The 18,698-nt window shown below is 38.4% G+C and overlaps 3 protein-coding genes across 3 annotated transcripts; all 3 read left to right on the top strand.

Annotated features, from left to right (window-relative positions):
* The first annotated feature begins 1,054 nt into the window (after positions 1 to 1,054).
* On the top strand, positions 1,055 to 4,541 carry LOC144642470 (vesicular inhibitory amino acid transporter-like). The gene is made up of 2 exons (XM_078501429.1): positions 1,055 to 1,174; positions 3,009 to 4,541. Exon 2 carries the CDS (start codon positions 3,141 to 3,143, stop codon positions 4,482 to 4,484), a length of 1,344 nt encoding a protein of 447 aa, XP_078357555.1. The 5' UTR covers positions 1,055 to 1,174; positions 3,009 to 3,140; the 3' UTR covers positions 4,485 to 4,541.
* Positions 4,542 to 8,576: 4,035 nt separating this feature from the next.
* Positions 8,577 to 10,914, top strand: LOC144641670 (histamine H2 receptor-like). Its single transcript, XM_078500703.1, has one exon. It carries the CDS (start codon positions 8,902 to 8,904, stop codon positions 9,868 to 9,870), a length of 969 nt encoding a protein of 322 aa, XP_078356829.1. The 5' UTR covers positions 8,577 to 8,901; the 3' UTR covers positions 9,871 to 10,914.
* A 3,552-nt stretch (positions 10,915 to 14,466) lies between these two features.
* On the top strand, positions 14,467 to 17,039 carry LOC144642489 (uncharacterized). Its single transcript, XM_078501450.1, has 6 exons — positions 14,467 to 14,621; positions 14,701 to 14,727; positions 15,058 to 15,098; positions 15,814 to 16,024; positions 16,214 to 16,911; positions 16,945 to 17,039. Exons 1-5 carry the CDS (start codon positions 14,534 to 14,536, stop codon positions 16,669 to 16,671), a joined length of 825 nt encoding a protein of 274 aa, XP_078357576.1. The 5' UTR covers positions 14,467 to 14,533; the 3' UTR covers positions 16,672 to 16,911; positions 16,945 to 17,039.
* Positions 17,040 to 18,698: the final 1,659 nt, after the last annotated feature.

Genomic DNA, 18,698 nt, shown 5'->3' with positions numbered 1-18,698 from the left:
CAACCCAGTGACCCAAATCCCATTTTCCTAGTGAAAATTTGCCCAAATCCCAGTTCCTGTCTTACCCCTTCAAGCCCCTCATCTACCTTGAGACACAAGTACGTCCCACCGCTTTATATTTTTTGTGATTGTTTGTTGCTTCTCATCCCTCCTGGGGGGAACTCTGTGTATTTTTGGGTGGGTGTGTGCCACTGGGACTCTGAAAACCTTACCCTAAACCGTCTTCAACTGATTTTGCAACCCTTTAGTAGACTAGACACCGACAATTCCCTACCCCATCCCAGACGTGCTTTTTTAGAACTGTATTACTATTAGTGTTTCTAATGGAAAACCATCTGCCATTTAAAACGATGATTTAATTTACGTTTAAAAAAGCCTCTTTCTCCTCCGAGTTTCAATTCCTATTTTGAACTTAATTGTTCATACTAATGATCAGTTTCGCGGCAAATGATAACCTATTCTAGACCAAAACTCTCTGATTTATAATTATATACACTATCCCCCCGGGCTCTCAATCATTGTTTTATGTTTTATCATCTGGCACTTGGAGCAGTGGAGTTAGGTTTGAATCAATCAATAAAACACGTCTTATCTCTTTTAAATGCATTCTTGCATATCTTTTCCCAGTAAGCAACTAATCTGCGAGCAAAAATGCACTCATTCGCGACGACCCAATGCTTTTTAAGTCAAACAAAACCGATCCGATCGTTTCGAGCGCTATTATTTTGAAAAGTATCGACCACTGACTGTTGAAACCGTGGTCAGTCCAACGGCTGAACCTCTTTGGACGGTTACAACAGTCAGCAGTCGATACTTTTCAAAATAATGCTTTTTTCGAGGTCCCGGCTGCCTACGACTTTTTGCCTATGATTTTTGCTGTATTGTTTGAATTTTATCTCAAGGCAATACATTGTTAAGCGAGTTTACGTGAAGTATAATCCGTATTTCAGCGTCTCTCTCTAGTCACGCTAGTCCCAGTTCCTTTTCCGGGGCCACGTTTCCCCATCAACTCGCGCGCATGCTGCCCGTCAGATGCAATCTCATTGAGAAGGAGGAACGTTTGGAGATGTTTTGTACGGACTTGCTTGCTGTGACAGTTGGATCGCACTTTACAGATTTGGCGCTGTCCAAGCAAATGAGCGGGCTACAGGAGCAGCTTTAGACTTAAACTCGGGTAAATGAGCAAGAATTTATCAATATCTGTTATTATCGTATGGAGATCTAACTGAGTGACACAAGTGTCGTTAATTACGTCTTGTATCACTTGAAAAGACCCTTAAGGTAAACCTTTCGTGGTAATGTTTTAGTTCTTAGTTACCTATATATTTCAAATCAGCTCGCTATAACTATAAATTACTTTCAATTCGATCACATTTTAGAATCTTGCGTGATCTAGCAAACGACAAACAAACCAGAAATCGAGGAATATATTCATGCATCAGGTAACAAGAACAACAGCAAGAAAAGGTTAATTTGTATTCCACGGTATAATGAAAGATTGCCGCAATGTGCTGGTTAGACCGAGTAAGCCAACTAGTTAGGTTTGAAATCATGATCCTTTGGGTAAAAGACATCTGGTAAAGCGAAAAGAACGCGTAGAAGGAAATAGAAAACTCAAATATTAATGATAACTAACTCTAAAACTTAAAACACTTACTCAACACCCGCAGAAAGACTTAAAGGAAATTTATTACCATAATAAAGGTCAATAAATGAATTTATGCTGCTTGATTCATTCGTCCCGCTCCCGGCCGAAGGATTTCCGGTTTCCGGGACATTAGGCTACCGGTGCAATAAGACGAGGCCCTGTGAAGGCCTCTTTGCTCAGCGCACATCGAGAGACAAGCTCTTACCAACTACACTGAAGTCGTGTGATTCGACCCTCCTCCTCCCCTTGCCTACCACAGGGCTAGGCCATGTCTTTCTCGTTCCATTTTTTGCGGGTTCCCTCACCTTTGCTGGGAACTGATTATTTGCTTACGCTTTTAGCTTCTCATTTTGTATAACGATAAGAGAATAAACGGCCACGCCACAGCGCGGCCAGATATCACCAACTGGTGTCATTTATTTTCGCTGTTCCCAGCAAACTGAGCTTCGCCATACTGCGCACTACCGCTGAAATATCCAGCTTATAGAATCAGGGCATAAAGATTATTATATAAACGTCAGACTCATTTCTCTCGCCGAAGTCAAATGAGGTCATATAATCGGAGACTGATAAGATAAAATAATGGGCCTGGTTTGGGGGAATAACGAAATAACGGTAACGATGTTTCCTTTGGAATAATCAGCGATATTTCTCTAGAAAAAAGTAATAGAAAGTAATGCAAAATGATGTTATGAAAAGTGATGGAAATTCAGAGAGATGGAATAATGGTAACTTATTTATTCCTTCTCAGTGCCCGAAAGTATAAAATTACCATATCACTGAAGCAAAAAAACAAAAGGCTTACAATGAATTAAATAGACAAGCCGACAAATTGTGATATCAGAGGATAAATGTTGATTCGAAGAATTACAACTCAATGATGATATTTACCAAAATAAGTACAGTTCACCGCAAGGCAACATGCAAACTAAACGTGAAAGCGATCCAATTTTGTTTTTCTATTTTATTCACTGTTCGTGAGCATTTAGGCGAACAATTTGCATTATTAACCGTCACGGATTTGACTTTAATAAACCGTCACGGATCCATAGGTTTGTTGATTTAACTCTGTCTAGGTGTCATAGATGCTTGTTCGGAATATATCTACCGTTACGTATTCTGTTTGACATTTCCACATCAATATTTAGCACGGCTCCGTTTCTGAATTAAGGGCAAGGGGTTGCTAGGACTCGGTCAAATGAATCGAAGGTTGCTAAGGGAAATCATAATCGTAGCTTCACCGAATTTTGAATGTCCGTTCAATGGCCACTTCAGGCGACTACGGAGATTTCTCTTCCAAACAGAAATTAAAACAACGTGGCTTTAACTCTGAACAGCTTATTCTTCTTCTTTTATTTAGGACTCACCCTTTCGACGAAAGCTCATAAAGAGACACCGAGGTGAAAAAAAAGGCAAGTACAGTTTGCTGAGGAGGCCCGGCAACTCAGAACGCGTACGCATTACAGATTCATTGAGGAATAACTAGTCACAGATGAGCATGGCTTATCAACCCTTAAGCGAGAAACTTGATGAGGCTGACGAAACTGAAATTATAACGCTGCTTCAATCGTCAGACGCAGAGAGTTCCTCGGATGATGAGCCCACGCCTCCATTAAACAAGAAGGAATCGCATGACCCCTCCAAAGGTGAATTATCAGCTGTGTGGAAGACGGCAGCAAACCTTGTTAACTATATCGAAGGCATTGGCTTCCTTGCTGTACCCTATGCCCTCAAAGAAGGAGGCGTGAGCGCTATAGTAGCGTTTCTAATAATCCCAATTATCCTATGGTACATGGGATCAGTTTTAACCGAGTGTCTCTATGACGAAAATGACCAGGGAACGAGACATCGTGTGAGGTCAGGCTATAAAGATTTAGGTGACGCACTTGTGCCTAAATATGGGGGTTATATAGTTTCTGGTGTTGTGCTGTTCGACGTATTTCTGCTGACTGTTTCCTACCTTGTACTCTTCGGATCTGTCATGCGCCACACCCTTCCATCTGTGCCCATCACAGAGATCATGTGGATAAGCATAGCTGGAGGTTTGGTCCTACCAACAGCATTCCTCAAGTCTCTGTCGCAAATTGCCTGGCTGAGTGTTATCAGCGTGTTTGCATTAGCTGTTGTAGTAGTATCTGTTGTATGGTACGGAGCAGAACATACCGAGGAGTGGGACCTGAGCACGATCCTGTTTTGGGACACCGAGGGTGTGGTTAAGTCTTTATCAATTATATTGTACAGCTATGCTACGTATATTATTATTCCATCTATAGAAAATAGTATGGCTGAAAAAGCAAAGTTCGGCAAAGCCTTAGCTTTAGCATATCTGGTGAGTGTGCTGTTGAAATTATCCTTTTCTATGTGTGCATTTCTTTCTTTCGGTTTCAACACTGATGCAGTTATATTAAATAATATTCCTCCAGGGGCAATTCACATAGCTGTCGGTTGTTTTTTCGCTTTAAATTGTATACTTTCCTACGCTCTTGCTATTTATCCATTGATCGAGGCTCTCCACAATTCAATTACCACGAGAGTTCAAAATGACAGAGTCCCTGATTTTTTAATCAATGTAGTTGTTCGTGTCAGCGTACTTCTTGCGACAGTTGCTGTAGCCATTTTGGTGCCAAATTTCTCGATAATTGTCGTATTCACTGGAAGCACGGTATCTTCTCTCGCAGGTTACATTTTTCCATTTGTCTTGCATTTAAAGCTCAAGTACAAGCAGCTTAAGATATACAAAGTTTGTATTGATTCCGTTTTGATATTTTTCGGGTCTATTGTAACAATATTTGGAACTGCAGTGACCATAAAAACTCTGATTAAGTTTTATAAATAGTAAACTACATTACCCAAGATGTTTACGCCTCGATTTAAACCCAAACAGGCAAGGATTTATTAGCAGTGTATAGCTGTAATATTAGTAATATATTAGTTAAGCACAAGACCCCACGAGTATTGTGCTTAAATCCTGATCATGCTTGTATAAAGGTTGATGATGATGATGATGATGATGATGATGATGAGTAGGAGGATTAGAGATACAGAAGAATTGTTGAACAGTGCTTTACGCAATGCTGTTTTTACAGTTCTTAATTATTTTATATTTTATATGGGGTAGATCATGGCACGTATTTATCTTCAAAACTGAAATCAGAGCTACATATTTTTCTTGTCAGGCATTAAGGTTTATTAACCTTAAACGAGCTATGTCACGAACAACCGAACTTGAAACAATTGGCAAATTTTTTCAAGTTTGTTGCCCATAATCCGTCTTAATAGTCGTCAGTCGAAACCATCCTTGTTTATTTTCGGGTTTTTATTACTCCGTTGGTGTATCTCTACCTTAAAAAAATTATTATGAGGTTTCCTTCGATTTAAAGCATATCAGAAAAATGACTTAAAACACCGTGACATAGCCCCTTTAAAGCGAGTTTAAGGCACCTGAGATACAAGCACGCGTTACCGTTTTATAATCTTGTTGTGATTGTTTACGGATTTCAATCATTGTTTTATGTTTCATCATTTGGTTTTATCAACATCATAGAATCATCTAAAAGCAGTAGCGTGATCCAGCTCTTTAAGAACTTAACTTAAAAAAGGTCATTACCTTAATCTAGATTTTTGTCTTTTTATTTTAGAAGTCAATTGCTTTGTAAAGGCAAGAGTACAAGTAAAGATGGCCGATGCTGTTGTTGTTGTTTTGTTTTTGTTGTTGCTTTTTTGTTTTTCTGTAAAATACCTTATTTTATAGAGGTTTATGCAGAAGCCCATCAGCAATCGCATAGAATTCGCATGGCCTCGGCGTAGCATGGCAAGATATAAATCTACGAATTGTAATGTTATAGCTTCTTGTATCCTCTCATTTTAGCTTCCATTTAACACCTGAGCGTAGTGCCCCCCCCCCTGGCCCTTGCCGATAGTTATGCACAAGGCTGTTCCATGTGTTAAAATCCGTGCATACGACACTGACTATCAACCCCCCCCCCCCCCCCCCCCCCCCCCCCCCCCCACCCCAATTAATCTACCCCTGCTACACAGTTTGACACCAGACTTATGGTGGTTCAAACCAACTAACACTGATTTGATCTGATCAGGAACATTATTTTTCAAATTAATCATTTTATTGGGCAGGACAACAAAAAGGTGCCACGAAGAGCCGAAGTGCTCTTGCATAATACACATTTACTTTTAATAGCGAAGCACGAGAGTGACGTCATGACTCAGACAAACAAACCGAAATGGCGGACGATTTTCCTCAAACACTTTCTAAAGCAGCCAGTATTCCTAAAACAGTTTTATAAAACAAAAAGTTCGCCTTGGTTCCTTTTATTTCTCTCAGAACACGCGGATATTCATTTGGTTATATTCATTTGCATTCTATTTTTAGACCACGCGCGCTTCGCTAAATGATGAAGATCCTGATTTCACTTTAAAAACACTCCAACTGAATGAAAGATATGAGTTCGCATTCCCGCCACCCCACGCATCCGTTCTCCCCAGCCCTCCCCCGGCACCTTTCGTGCAACTTACAACAACGACCTGATGACAAGATTGTGCCTTTCTTTCGTCGTAAACTCAAGGTTCAAGACTTTTCAGCTCATTAGTTAAAACGTTGTCGGTTCTACTGGTTTATTTACAAATTTAATTGCCGCATAAGCAAAACAGCTTTCGGTGGATGTAGACCTATTCTGCAAGTAAAACATATACTATGCTCTGAAACAAAAGGGTCCTTAGTAAAACATTTTCTATTCTCTGCAATAAAAAGGCCCTAAGTATAACATTTTCTATGGTTAAGGATGTTTACTGTTATCTGTACTTTACGTCGGAAAAGAGCTTGCATGTTATTAAACGTGTACCACAAGTAACAAGTTGGAAATACAGGTGAATTACGTTTGCACGCATATTACGCAATTCTGGTCTGGTGGCGTTTTTAACTTAGGTTATTTTTAATGGTGAAACAATGTTTTTGTACTGATTGCCTATTTCAGTCACGTTTACGCTAAACATATTAATTTAGATTTTCTTGAGTATGTAATCAAGAACGAAATCTGGAACCGTCGATATGCTGTTGTAGCCTGCAAGCGCTGAATAACTGCTAGATCATTGAATTGCGTGTTGTTTACGGTAATTTAGCAAACCCCTGCTAACGTATGAAGGCGACTTCCGAAATCGACAAGCAGAGAACGGAAAGGACGTCAGGATTAAAATAGTTGACCTTTTGCTGTTAAAAAGTAAGTTGATAATTTTTCATCGTGTTTTTTTGAAAGGATAAACGGGTTAGAATTCAACTTATGCGAGGAATTGTTTTATTGTTTCCGCGAAAGACGACTAAACAAGTGTCGATCAAGACTGAGGGTGGTGGCTTTTGTGTGACTTATTGCTTACTTGAGAGATATATTATGTCATCGAAAAAATGGCTTCACACAATAGGAATAAAGTTGAAATTAAATTTAATTTTGTCACCGGAACGTTGTTTTGTTAGGGATTATATTGTTCCGGTAATTCTAAAGCTTAATTGCCCTTTTACGATTTATTTTGATTTACAGAGATTTCTCCAGCTGTTTCTAGAAATAAATTTACTGTACATGAGGAAAGTAAATGAGTTTTTAGAGCGAAAAGTCACGAAACATTCAAACCAAGTGAACGTGAAACATTTCTTTCAAAGTCAGGTTTTAAAAAGAAGAATTGTTCTCCCTCTTAATTTTCAAAGCAAATACGATAATTTACTTGTGATAAAAATTAGACAGCAAATCGAAGCGTTGATGATTAATGTATATGAATGACAAAATAGGTGAATACTACGGTGTAGTCAAAATACTTTTCCCGACGTTTCGACATTGCTGCCTTTTTCTTCGGGAAATAAAACTATTAAAATTGAAGAAATTATTCCATTTGTCCCCTAAAGAAGAAGACAATATTGCCGAAACGTCGGGAAAAGTATTTTGACCTATTTTGACTACAGCGTAGTATTTACCTAATGATAATTCATCCACTTCTCTGACCACAGACAGCATAAATCAGTTCAAAATGAAATGAAAGTATATCTATTGCGCGCGTTAATCAGACTGAATTTGCGCTCATCAAAAATTTCGGCTTTGAGAGAGGAGAACCTTCTCGTACGTCTCAGCAATTTCTCTATTGATCGCAAAATTAATTTCAGGCTAGTGCAACCTTTATCTCTCCAAACATTTATTTTAGCAGCGTATTTACGGGTGTAACGATAATTCTTTTTGAAAGATTATACGCGGTAAACCACTTTTTATTACTTTCCTTGCTGCAAGCGTTATTAACTTTCCAGTTTTGGCCAGTTTTATGAGTGTTTAACGTCCCATAAATTTTACTTACTTATATTCGGCTGGCTATGTCCTTTTAACGTGCCGAGAAATACAGTTTTTTCTCGTTATTTTGAAAATCCCTGTGGTGTTAGGTGTACTACCGCCAGCTTTGCATACAAAAAGCCATAATAAAAAAATTGTCTGGTTTTGTGGCATATTAAGATGTATTTTTCAGATAAAATCGTCGGTTTACTGCAAATGTACGTTCTCGGTCAATCCACTGTTTTCACGCAAACACCAAGATTTTTTTTTGTTTTTCTCCCAAAATAATATTTTCCCCATTTTTTCATTATACCAAATGAAAAGCCTCTTGTCAAGATCGCATAGATATTGGAGATCAAATTCACGATGAATGCATTGTTCTCTACGACGTTTTCAATTCAGTGTAATTTTCAAAGTCCTCATAAACAAACCCCGTCACTTAAAAGCAAACAAAAGAAAATGGTATTCATTACCTTTGTACAGCCTGATATGTAAATACCCACAAACCATTCTGTCGTGCACGGCGACAATTCGTCTGCCAAGTTGGCTATATTTTGGAATTGAGTTTGATAAAAATTGTCATTCCTCTCAGTGCTGACGTCACAACGGCAGTTACTTCTTCGTTGCACGCAAGAGTTATGTATATGTGGGAGTTTGGCTTTGTTTCCTGAATTTTCTTCAAGCTAATAATAAATATGTCATAACATATAAAATAACTTGACGAATGAGTTGAAGTGAACTGTTGACTGCTCGTTCCGCGATATTTCTCAAAGGTGAAGAAAGGCACTCAGGACAGCGCGACAACAACAATACAAGCTTTTGGCCCGGTACTTAGAAAGATAAACCATCAACGAAGTTCAGTTTATCACACAACACAAAAGCTAAATCCACGAGAAAACAGTCTCGTCGTTGTTGACAAGAAAGTCAGTGTTCCCAATGGAAGCTAACGTTTCTCAAGCTAACGTTTCCCAAGCGAATTTCCCCAACACTTTGAAGAACCGCTCGACGTTTCATGTGGTGGCAGATGTTGGCCCTCTTTTCGTCATAAATCTAACGGCTCTTCTTGGAAACACGCTTCTTTGTATCGCTTTCTTCAAGAATAACCACCTTCGGTCGGTGACAAACATATTTGTTTTAACACTGGCCGTCAGTGATATCATCATGTCACTAACTTGTATGCCATTATCAGAGGGGTCTCTCATTGCCAGCGAATGGATCTTTGGAGAACACCTTTGCCACTTTCAAGGATTTCTTGCCCACTTTCTCGCATTTCTTTCGCTTCAAATGATGGCGTTGACGGCCATAAACCGATACTTTCGAGTCGTAAAGCCAGATTTGTACAAGAAGGTCTTCACCCCTGGCTACACTACATTGATGATAATCTCGGCAACTTTATTGTCCGTCGGGATTCTAGCCAGCATAACATTCGGGCAGCATGGGAACTTGTTCGTGTTCCATCCTGGCAAGACCATCTGCGTGAATTTGTATCGTAGCATGCTCAGAACCCAAATCTACACCATCTTCTCTTGCACTGCTTTTGTTTTCCTGCCTGCCATAGTAATCGTATGGTGTTACACCAAGGTCTTCAGATCCATCAGAAGACACTTTCGACGACTGGCTGCCAGAAAAGTATCATGTGCCTCTGTGAACAGTCTCACTCCAGCAGAGATTGTTGTCACTCGCACTGTGTTTGCAATCGTCATAGCATTCTTCTTATGCTGGATCCCTTGCATTGTCATTGACTTGATGGACATTATGCGAGATGACTGGTTCGACCGTCGAGTGTACCTGGCTTACACCTATTTTGCCTACACCTCCAGCGCCTTAAACCCAGTCATTTACGGCATAATGAACAGGTCGTTCCGCGTAGAATACATGAAGCTTCTGAGATGTCGCTGTAAATAAGCAGCGAACTTACTAATTTTGGTAATTATCTTAACCGCGCTTTGAAAAGCAGATGCATGTAGTCTCGCTTTTGGAACAGTGATTGAAATCATAAAAGTTCATGAATTGTCTCTTGAGATCGCGTCTTCATTTTGACGCAAACTTGCAAACTATAAGTTGATGAAATATCACTTTTAGATCGCGTTTTTGTTTTGACCCAAACACATAAACTCAGAATTCGATATATATGTCCGCCAGCTACTGTTTAAGAGTTCAACTTAATATGTAATAATTTAACCCATAGCAAAAAAAACGTAATAATTATGTCATAAGGTAAGCGAAGCTTTAACAGTCGCTTGATTATATTTCATGATATGTTTTCATCAGGTCGTTGTGTACCCGATTTAATTTCAATGGTTATTTTGTACTGTCTGTCAGTCCAAGACAACAAGAAACTGACTGAATCACTAGCTAAATAGAAGACATTGATTTTTCTTGACCTGAACGTTGTAAACGGTAATTTAAAAGTTCTATATTGGCCAAAGTTAAAAATAGGTTTTATCGGGTGGAAATGCCGAAACTTAAACACATTTAATGTTTAACTCACGTAGTAATAAAAGGTCCAATTAATGGATGTTGACATAGTTAGTGCAAAACAAATATTCAACAAGTAAAAGCAAACTTATCATTAAGACGTTTTTTAGTATTTCCTTTAAAAGACTACAGTACCATTATTTATTATTTTGTGACCTTTGTGGCCATTTTGTGGCCCGAAGGATTTGTAAAATATTCTCTCCGTAGAACCGGTAACAGTTGGAAACAAATACTGTTTCTAAGTAACGGGTTTGTTCCTTCGGCGGGCAATGGCTGCATAAATTGGTTCGTTATAAGCTAGGAGTTGAGGTGCTAATACTCCCTTTGTTCTGTTATCAGGTTTGCGTACACCTTACATGTTTCAGTCTTAATTGCTGTCGGTTTGTAGTATTGCGTGGTGGTCTTTAATTTGAATTGAATATGAATTTAAAACCAAAATCTGGCGCAGTACATAATGCTGTACATAATACAATCCACCCAAAGAAAGGCAATTTATATTACTTAGTTATCTCTTCTTGGGAGCAAATAATCTACAAAAAAAAAATAAAACATTTTTATTGTCATTTTGCTCCGGTTTGTTTTCTTAAGAGTTCTTGAAATTATCACATCGACTTCGTATAGATTAACTTTTTTAAGATCCTGTTTTAACACATGCATGTTAATGTTTGTCACTATTATACAGATGTACAGCTGCCCTATCTGCGTGCTAAAAGCACGTTCGCACGACAAACATCTTTTCAGTACTACAGGACTTAAATGAACGTCTATAGGATTTCAATTCAACTAAACGCTCTTATAAAAAGAGATAAGTTCAGTTCAAAACAGTTACCAGTTTTTTGTGACCGTACAAATGAAACGTTTTGAAAGGCAACGAAGAATTGAAGGGTCGGTCATATTAAAGGCAAAGCCGAGGCAATTTACTTTAAGATCTGCGTAAGTAATAGCGTCATAAAATCTCATGGTTGTAAACTGCTAATAGTTCTAATACGTGCTTCCTTTCTCCCATTTGAAGACAGGCACTTGATGCATCAATAATGAAGCCATGTTATATAATAACATTTCATCGACAGGAAAAATAATAATACTTGTCTGGATGTGTTCTTAATGTTTGAAATTAAAACAATTAAAAGACGCAGTTTCTAGCTATTCTATCACGTGCATCTTGTCTTATCTGTAACTTGGCGATTTAAAAATAGTTCTGCTAAAAAAATCTGCCAAACAACTTACCGACAGTTTAAACTGGGGGATTTGAAATCAGTTTAGCGAAGCTTTAACAGTTGCATGATTATATATACACCTTATTTCATCGTTTATTTTTATCTGGGCTTTTGTAACATTTAATTTAAATTGGTTATTTTGTAGGTACTGCCAGCGAGCAACTGACTGAGTGACTACTAAATATAACTCAGCTTTCTCGTGAATTGAGAAATTCTGTACGAACCAAAGTTTAAAAAAAAGATTTATAGGCCTTTAGCTTAAGCATATTCAATATTTTACGGTCACGTAGCAATAGAAGGTCTGATTAATGTATGTTGACATTTCTAGTACAAAACAATCATTCACTAAGTAAAAACAAACTTATCATTATAACTATATGGTAGCGTTTTGTATCATTTTTTGGCTTTTACTACCGAAGGATTTACAAAAAAACTCTTAGAATCAAAAAAAAGTTGAAAAAATGTATTGTTTCTGAGGAAACGGATCAGTTCTTTTAGCAGGCAATGAAAACGTATATTGCTTTGTTATCAGCCAGGAGGTAAGATGCCAATACACTCTTTGCTCTACTGACAGCCTTGCGTGCACGATACATGTTCCAGTTTTAATGGTGGCCGGTTTGTAGTATTGCGTGCAAGTCTTTAAATTGAATTGAATATTAATTTAAACCAAAATCTGGCGCAGAACATAATGCTGTACATAAAGCAATCCATCCCCTAAAACGTCAAGGATCTTTTTTTCTCATATATCGTTCTGGAATGATTATCTTTGTTATAGGTATACAAGAGCAGATAATTTATATCGCCTTACGTTTCTGAAAGCTTCGATATTCATTAAACGCTGGAGCCTCTATCAAGGGATATGACTCTCGATTTAATTTTTTGTTTTTGTCAGGTTCAGAAGAAATTTTAAAATAAAAAGAAGCGACATAAGCAAGGAACAACGTTTCGCTGTCTTCATACCAACACAGTTCATCTTTAAGAAGAAATTGCAACACACATTAGGTAGTTAAATATATATATATTAGTTATGTAATGATTCTTGTGGAATCATCGAGCGAAATTCAAACAATGATTACCTCACATCTGTTGGGCCACAGATTCGGGGTCGAAGCTGAGTCGGGGCCGGGAAAGCCACTGTTCTTACTAGGAAAAACACGCACTAAAAGCCAAAGTAAACCACCATGCACTACCCCAAATTTCCATCGTGACCCAGGGGAGTACACGGCATTCCTACAGACCTCATCCCTCCTTTTAAGAGCAGCCTGCTTGGTAATTCAGCCAGTTTGAGTCTAGTTAAGTTTAGGTCTAGGTACCCTTGTTAGAAGATTTCGTTCCTCCAATTTTGTTTCCATTGCTAAAAAAAAAAAAAAAAAATTTAACAAAAAAAAAAAAAAAAAAAAAAAAAAAAAAAACAAAAACTTGGACCTAATACGAAAGTTTTTTTTCGTATTTTTTTTGGTGGGGGGGGGGGGGGGGGGTTTCTTCTCCAGGACCTTGGGGTCATCACATCTTCTTGGTTTACATTACTCACCGAACTTAGTAAGCCTTATTCGGCTAAAAGACAAACTCGCTTGGTTTTCGTTTTTTTCTTTTCTTTTTTTTCTTTCTCTAGAATCTTAAGGCGGAAACCCTTCAAAAGCAGATATAGCCACAAATTTAAACAGTGTGAAACACGCATTAGATACTATGTGCCAACTGGCTAACCGTCCACGCCCTTTGATCAATAATCACACCCTCGACAGAAATATTCCAAAAAAAAAGATAAAAGACTTAGTAAAGTGAGGATTGACTAAGTAGTTTTTTTTTGTGTTGCTTGTTCCTAGCTTCCCCCATGGGGTTCTATAACACCTTTTATTGCTCTGTCTCTGGACGGTTATTTCGGAGCTGCTTCGCTCGGGTGTTCACCTTTTCATTTGATCTCCTTTGTTTGTTTGTTTGTATATTTGTTTGTTTGTTTGTTTATTTCTGGAATACTTTGTATTTTCTACAGTTATCCTCTGTTTAACCCCCCCCCCCCCCCCCTCCCAACAAGTGTAGAAAGACATCACATTTTGCACTAGAAAAAATTAGTCCCCAGAACCAAGTGTCTCCATTGGGAACACAACTTGTTAGTTTTTTTTAAGGTCGGTTTGTTAGTTCATCAACATCAAGTATCTCAGCAACATTAAATTCACTGATATCACTCTCTTTGTTTAGGATGACGTTTTTGGTGACCGAAATACCAAGAAGATGTCGAATGGGCATTCAATTAATTTATCGTAACAAATTGTCACGTTTCAAATAACCCCAAACGGTCTCCTTGGCTGCACCATTATTTCCTTGAATCCCCTGTTTGAGTAAAGAGTGAAAGGTGCAAAATATTGACTTCTGTCATTGTAGCAAACGCTTTGTAGGCGAGGGGAATCATAATGTCTTGGTCGTTTGTTTTCTGTCTTTAGTAAATTCTATTTTTTTTTATTGGATCTTTTGCAAGCGCTCAAAACTACAAAATGACCAACAATTCAAGTTTGAGGTCGAAACGTTCAGAGACATATCAGAAGTAACGTTCAAGCATGCAATCATTTAATAAAAAATTGTCTCCTTTGGTCTCACCATTTTTTCCTGTTTGTGTACAGAGTGAAAGTTAACGTCTAAGCGATTCGGAAATTAATTTAACGTAACAACTCATCTCCCTGGTCGCACTGTTTATCCTGTTTGAGTATAGAGTACTTGTCAATACCGAGTAACAAAGAAATGTTCATAACAAAAGCAGTAACTATGCAATGGTCGCACTGTTTTCTTTTCTTTTTTCATGTTTCAGTCGAAACAAAGGGCACACGCCAGCTCGATTTCTATTATTGTAACGAAAGCCTCGTACAGCAGAAGGAGTTAAAATGTTTCGCTTGTTTTTTGCCTTAAGCTTGCTTTTCATCCTGAATTTTTCTGCAGACGCTCAGAATGAGTGCTGCAATTGTCGGGACGGTGAGAATAGTGCATGAACTTCGCATTGTTTCACGCCCTGGTTTTGATTCTGAACTAAACAGCAATATTTCTTTCTTAGGTAGAGACGGTAGAGACGGTCAAGATGGTAAGAATAATTATTTAACATGTTTTTTACTCGACTCCCTCTCAAATTTCAAACTGACTTCAGTTGCACAGTCTGAGTGCATCTAAGTTGACACTTAGAGAGATTTTTCACAGATAGTCGTTTGGAGGTTAAAGGATCAGTCATTCTAAGCCTTTTTTGTCAAATATCGAGCCTATATTAAATTTCAATTGTTAATCAAGTTTAAACCTTCCAGAAATGATTGGGGAAGTATTAAGGATTTGTATTCATGAATGCAACAAATCCAAAGACCCTGTACGCTGGCGATAACAACGCTTATGAACATATAATTTTGTTTTCTCTTGATCTAAGGAAAAAATGGCCGTGACGGACGCGACGGAAGAAATGGTCAGGTTGGTGCAAAATCGCCTTTTTTTGACGTGATTTATGTTTGAAGGACACCAGAAGTCTTGTATGATACTGAACCGCCCATTCAGATCCTAAGCAGCAGGTCGTAAATTTTTCCCTTCGCCGACCACCTCATTACTTGCACAAATCGAAAGCTTGGAACATTTATGGTGCTTCGCCAAATAACAAACTGACTGCGCAAATTAACATCTCGTCACCAATTACTCTGCTTGATGTCGAAAGGGTAGTTGGATTGAGCGGAGTAGAGTAATCTAGCTAGTAATTTCAGAATATGCAAGGCTGATTTGAAAATCAAATTCAAGCGCGACTTCTCCCGAATAGTGCAACACGAAGTCATTCAGATTATTAATTAATCGTATCAACGGTAAATTTTAAGCTCAGTAAAGTCTTTATAACCTCTTTTGATTGAAGAATGAATTAATGAATGAAGAAATCAAAAAGATGTTAAAAATCAGTCTTAGTGCAAGTGATTGACGCGCGGATGGCGTAGCGACCAATAAGGTATCCAAATACATAAATTTTTTAGAGGAAACCCACGTGATCACGTACTGGTTACTGTGCGAATATGTGCGCGCAGAACCAATAAAAATCGAGAAATATATTATAAATACGATTAAAACCAGGAGCCTGTTAAAACAAATAATCTTCCTGTCAATTATTTTACTCGTTTGTTTGCTCATTTGTTTTTGTATTCTCCAGTGTTCAATGTCACAAAACTCACAGGGCGCGTTCAAGTTTACTAACACCGCTGACAACTGTACACTGAAGACTGCTGGCACCGTTCGTTACAGCACTTCCCAGAAGGCCTTGCAACTCTGTGATGGAAGCGCCTGGTTGTCATTAGTTACTGCTAGGAAAGGTCACGTGGCCAATAGCCCAGGCCGTCACTGTCAGGATATTTTAAATTCGGGTGAGTTCCAAATGAAGCAACAGGATAGGAACACAAACACACACCAAATTAAATAATCAGTTACAAATGCGTTTGATTTATCCACTTTGATTTCCCAGTTTACTGCAAAGCGTCAATGACATGGAATAAACAAAAAACCTACTCCCAATAGTAAACGGTTTTTCATTGCCCAAATTTCTTTTACTTCAGGTCAGAGTCATGGTAGCGGACTTTACTGGATCGATCCAAATGGTGGCTCAACAGATGACTCGTTCCAGGCCTTTTGTGACATGGACACTGAGCGTGGAGGTTGGACTCTTGTTGCCACAAAGGTTTCCTCAAGCTTTCCCTTCATCAATACTGGGTTTTCAACATTGGCCGCCAGAACTATGTACGCAGATGCCGCGAGTCATATCCACCCTGACATTGGAGACTGGAAAGAGGTCATGTTCCGGTTTGCTGACGTCAACACCATCCGGGTAATTTACAACAGGAAGGGAGGCGCACCAGAAAATGACAAAGAAGAGTTCGAAAACTTCTTAATGGGAAAATTTGCTTCTTTGATAAAGGACGTGCACGGGTTTTACAAGTACAGCCCAGCAAATAATAACCAGAGAAATCCCGCTCAAGGTTTTGTCACAATATCCCAGTTGCACTTCTATTCATAGAATGGGATTTCGGAAGACCACGGTGGCACTGACAAGTGGCTTGACATGTGGAGCGGCGGCCCCGACGCCACAAACAACTACGTCACTTCCGACGACAAGAAGGCGCTTGGTACCAAGTGTATCGCGGGCTACTGTTATCTGAACAAACCAATCTGGGTGATGGTGCGATAGAGACAAACTGAAAACTAAGCCTAAGGCGCTGTCAAGATGAAATAGGGTGTTGGGGTATAGGACGTACATGTAATAATAATAATAATAATAATAATAATAAAGAGCAAAGTGTGATATGATAAGTGAGAAGAAGCTAGGTCAATGTAAACGATGCTATAACTCTGTAACCGGATGAAATAAAACTGTTTCAACAGTAACTTGTTTGTTCTTTTTATTTTCCCATCTAGTTAAGATGTATTTTTTATTTCCTTTATTTTTCTTAACAGTTGGTGGGCACAACAAGTTTTGAAGGGTCGCCGCCGAAGTGAAAGGCCTTCCAGATTTGCTGACGTCGGCGAAATTTCGCGTACTTTTCAAAGGTCGCTACTTTCCCGGGAATCATTACTTTCAGAGCTACCTACGAGGATTATTTCGTTTTAATTTTTTTTTTCATTTGAGTTGTCTTGACCATCAATTAAGAGATTAGCGTCTATTCGGCGACGTCGCCTTATAGTTCTTCACTTTTGAGTCAACAGTTGAAATATAAAATTCATTTGTACACGAAAATATTTTAGTTGACTCGAAGAAAAATATATCTCAGTGCAAACTCGGAAGTTCAACGTGTTGCACAGTGTTAAAAAATAACAACAGAATATTACAGTCTGAAATGTCAGCCGTGCTCTCGTCTTAACCCATTAGAGGAGGGACGTCCGCGCCCCTCCCGGCAGGAAAGTTAGAAATAGATGGCTGACATTTCAGTCTACAGAGCATTACAGTTAAGGTGGGTTTCCACCGTCGCGTAAATAATTGCGGTCATAAAACGTGCGTTAAAAAAGGACGTTGACAAATTACCACTGTCGCGTAAAAAGTAATTAAAAGCGTTTCTTTTTTACGTGCGTTGAAAGTACGTAAATGCCCTCCATCTTGAATTTTGGCGCCAAAAAGCAAGGTGATCGCGGGCAATTTAATTTGCCTGCCGCCAAAGTAATGGCACCCACTACATACAGTTGCTGGTCACCCAAAATATCTAAAAAGCTAATCTAGTTGGGTGACCACCATTTATTAATTTAGAGTAAATGTAAGGTCAGAAAGGAGGCATTTTACATTTTACACACTTAATTAAGAAGGTAGATTACAGAACAAACAAATCTTAGAGAAAAAATACCGCAAGAGATACTAGGTAAGAATGCTGTTTCAAAACCGTATTTAAGTGGGTGAATACCACACACTAGTAAAAGTAATGCGTGGATATGACTACGAGGCATTTTCTAAATACTTCAGAAAGACACCATAAAGTGAAAGATTTGAGTAAGAAGTCCAGCGAGTCGTGTTCTTTCACTACTGTGTTCTTGCTATTTGGGTCCGAAGTCAGTTCCATGGGGGGGGGGGGGGGGGGTGGGGGGAAAAAAAAAAAAAAAAAAAAAAAAAAAAAAAAAAAAAAAAAAAAAAAAGAAAAAAAAAAAAAAAAAAAAAAAAAAAAAAATTTTTTTTTTATATTATAAAAAAACACAAAAAAACAAAAAAAAAAAAAAAAAAAAAAAAAAAAAAAAACCACCCAAAAAAAAATAAAACCCCCCCCCCCCCCCCCGGGGTTCCATATTGCTGAAAAATTTCGAAGTTCCTTGATGAGAAGTGCTTCTACGTCTGAATATTTTCGACGGCTATTTAGAGCAAAATGGCGTCCACGTGGTAAGTGGTGTCATGTGACAAAATCTACAAGTATGATTGGTTAAATCACTGCGTAACAGCAGATAGCCGTGTATAAAGTTGAACTCAGTTCAACTTTTTCGAAAACCCTCACGATCGCTACGTGCGTACAGGTGCGTGTAACATACGTAAATACCTCTAAAAAAACGTGGCATTGGAAATTGAACAAC

The sequence above is a fragment of the Oculina patagonica genome, chromosome 2 (assembly GCF_052425735.1).
Source record: "Oculina patagonica isolate OP01 chromosome 2, crgOcupat, whole genome shotgun sequence".
Lineage (NCBI taxonomy): Eukaryota > Metazoa > Cnidaria > Anthozoa > Scleractinia > Oculinidae > Oculina > Oculina patagonica.
Note: the sequence above shows the minus strand (reverse complement) of the source record. Positions and strands in the feature narration are given on the sequence as shown.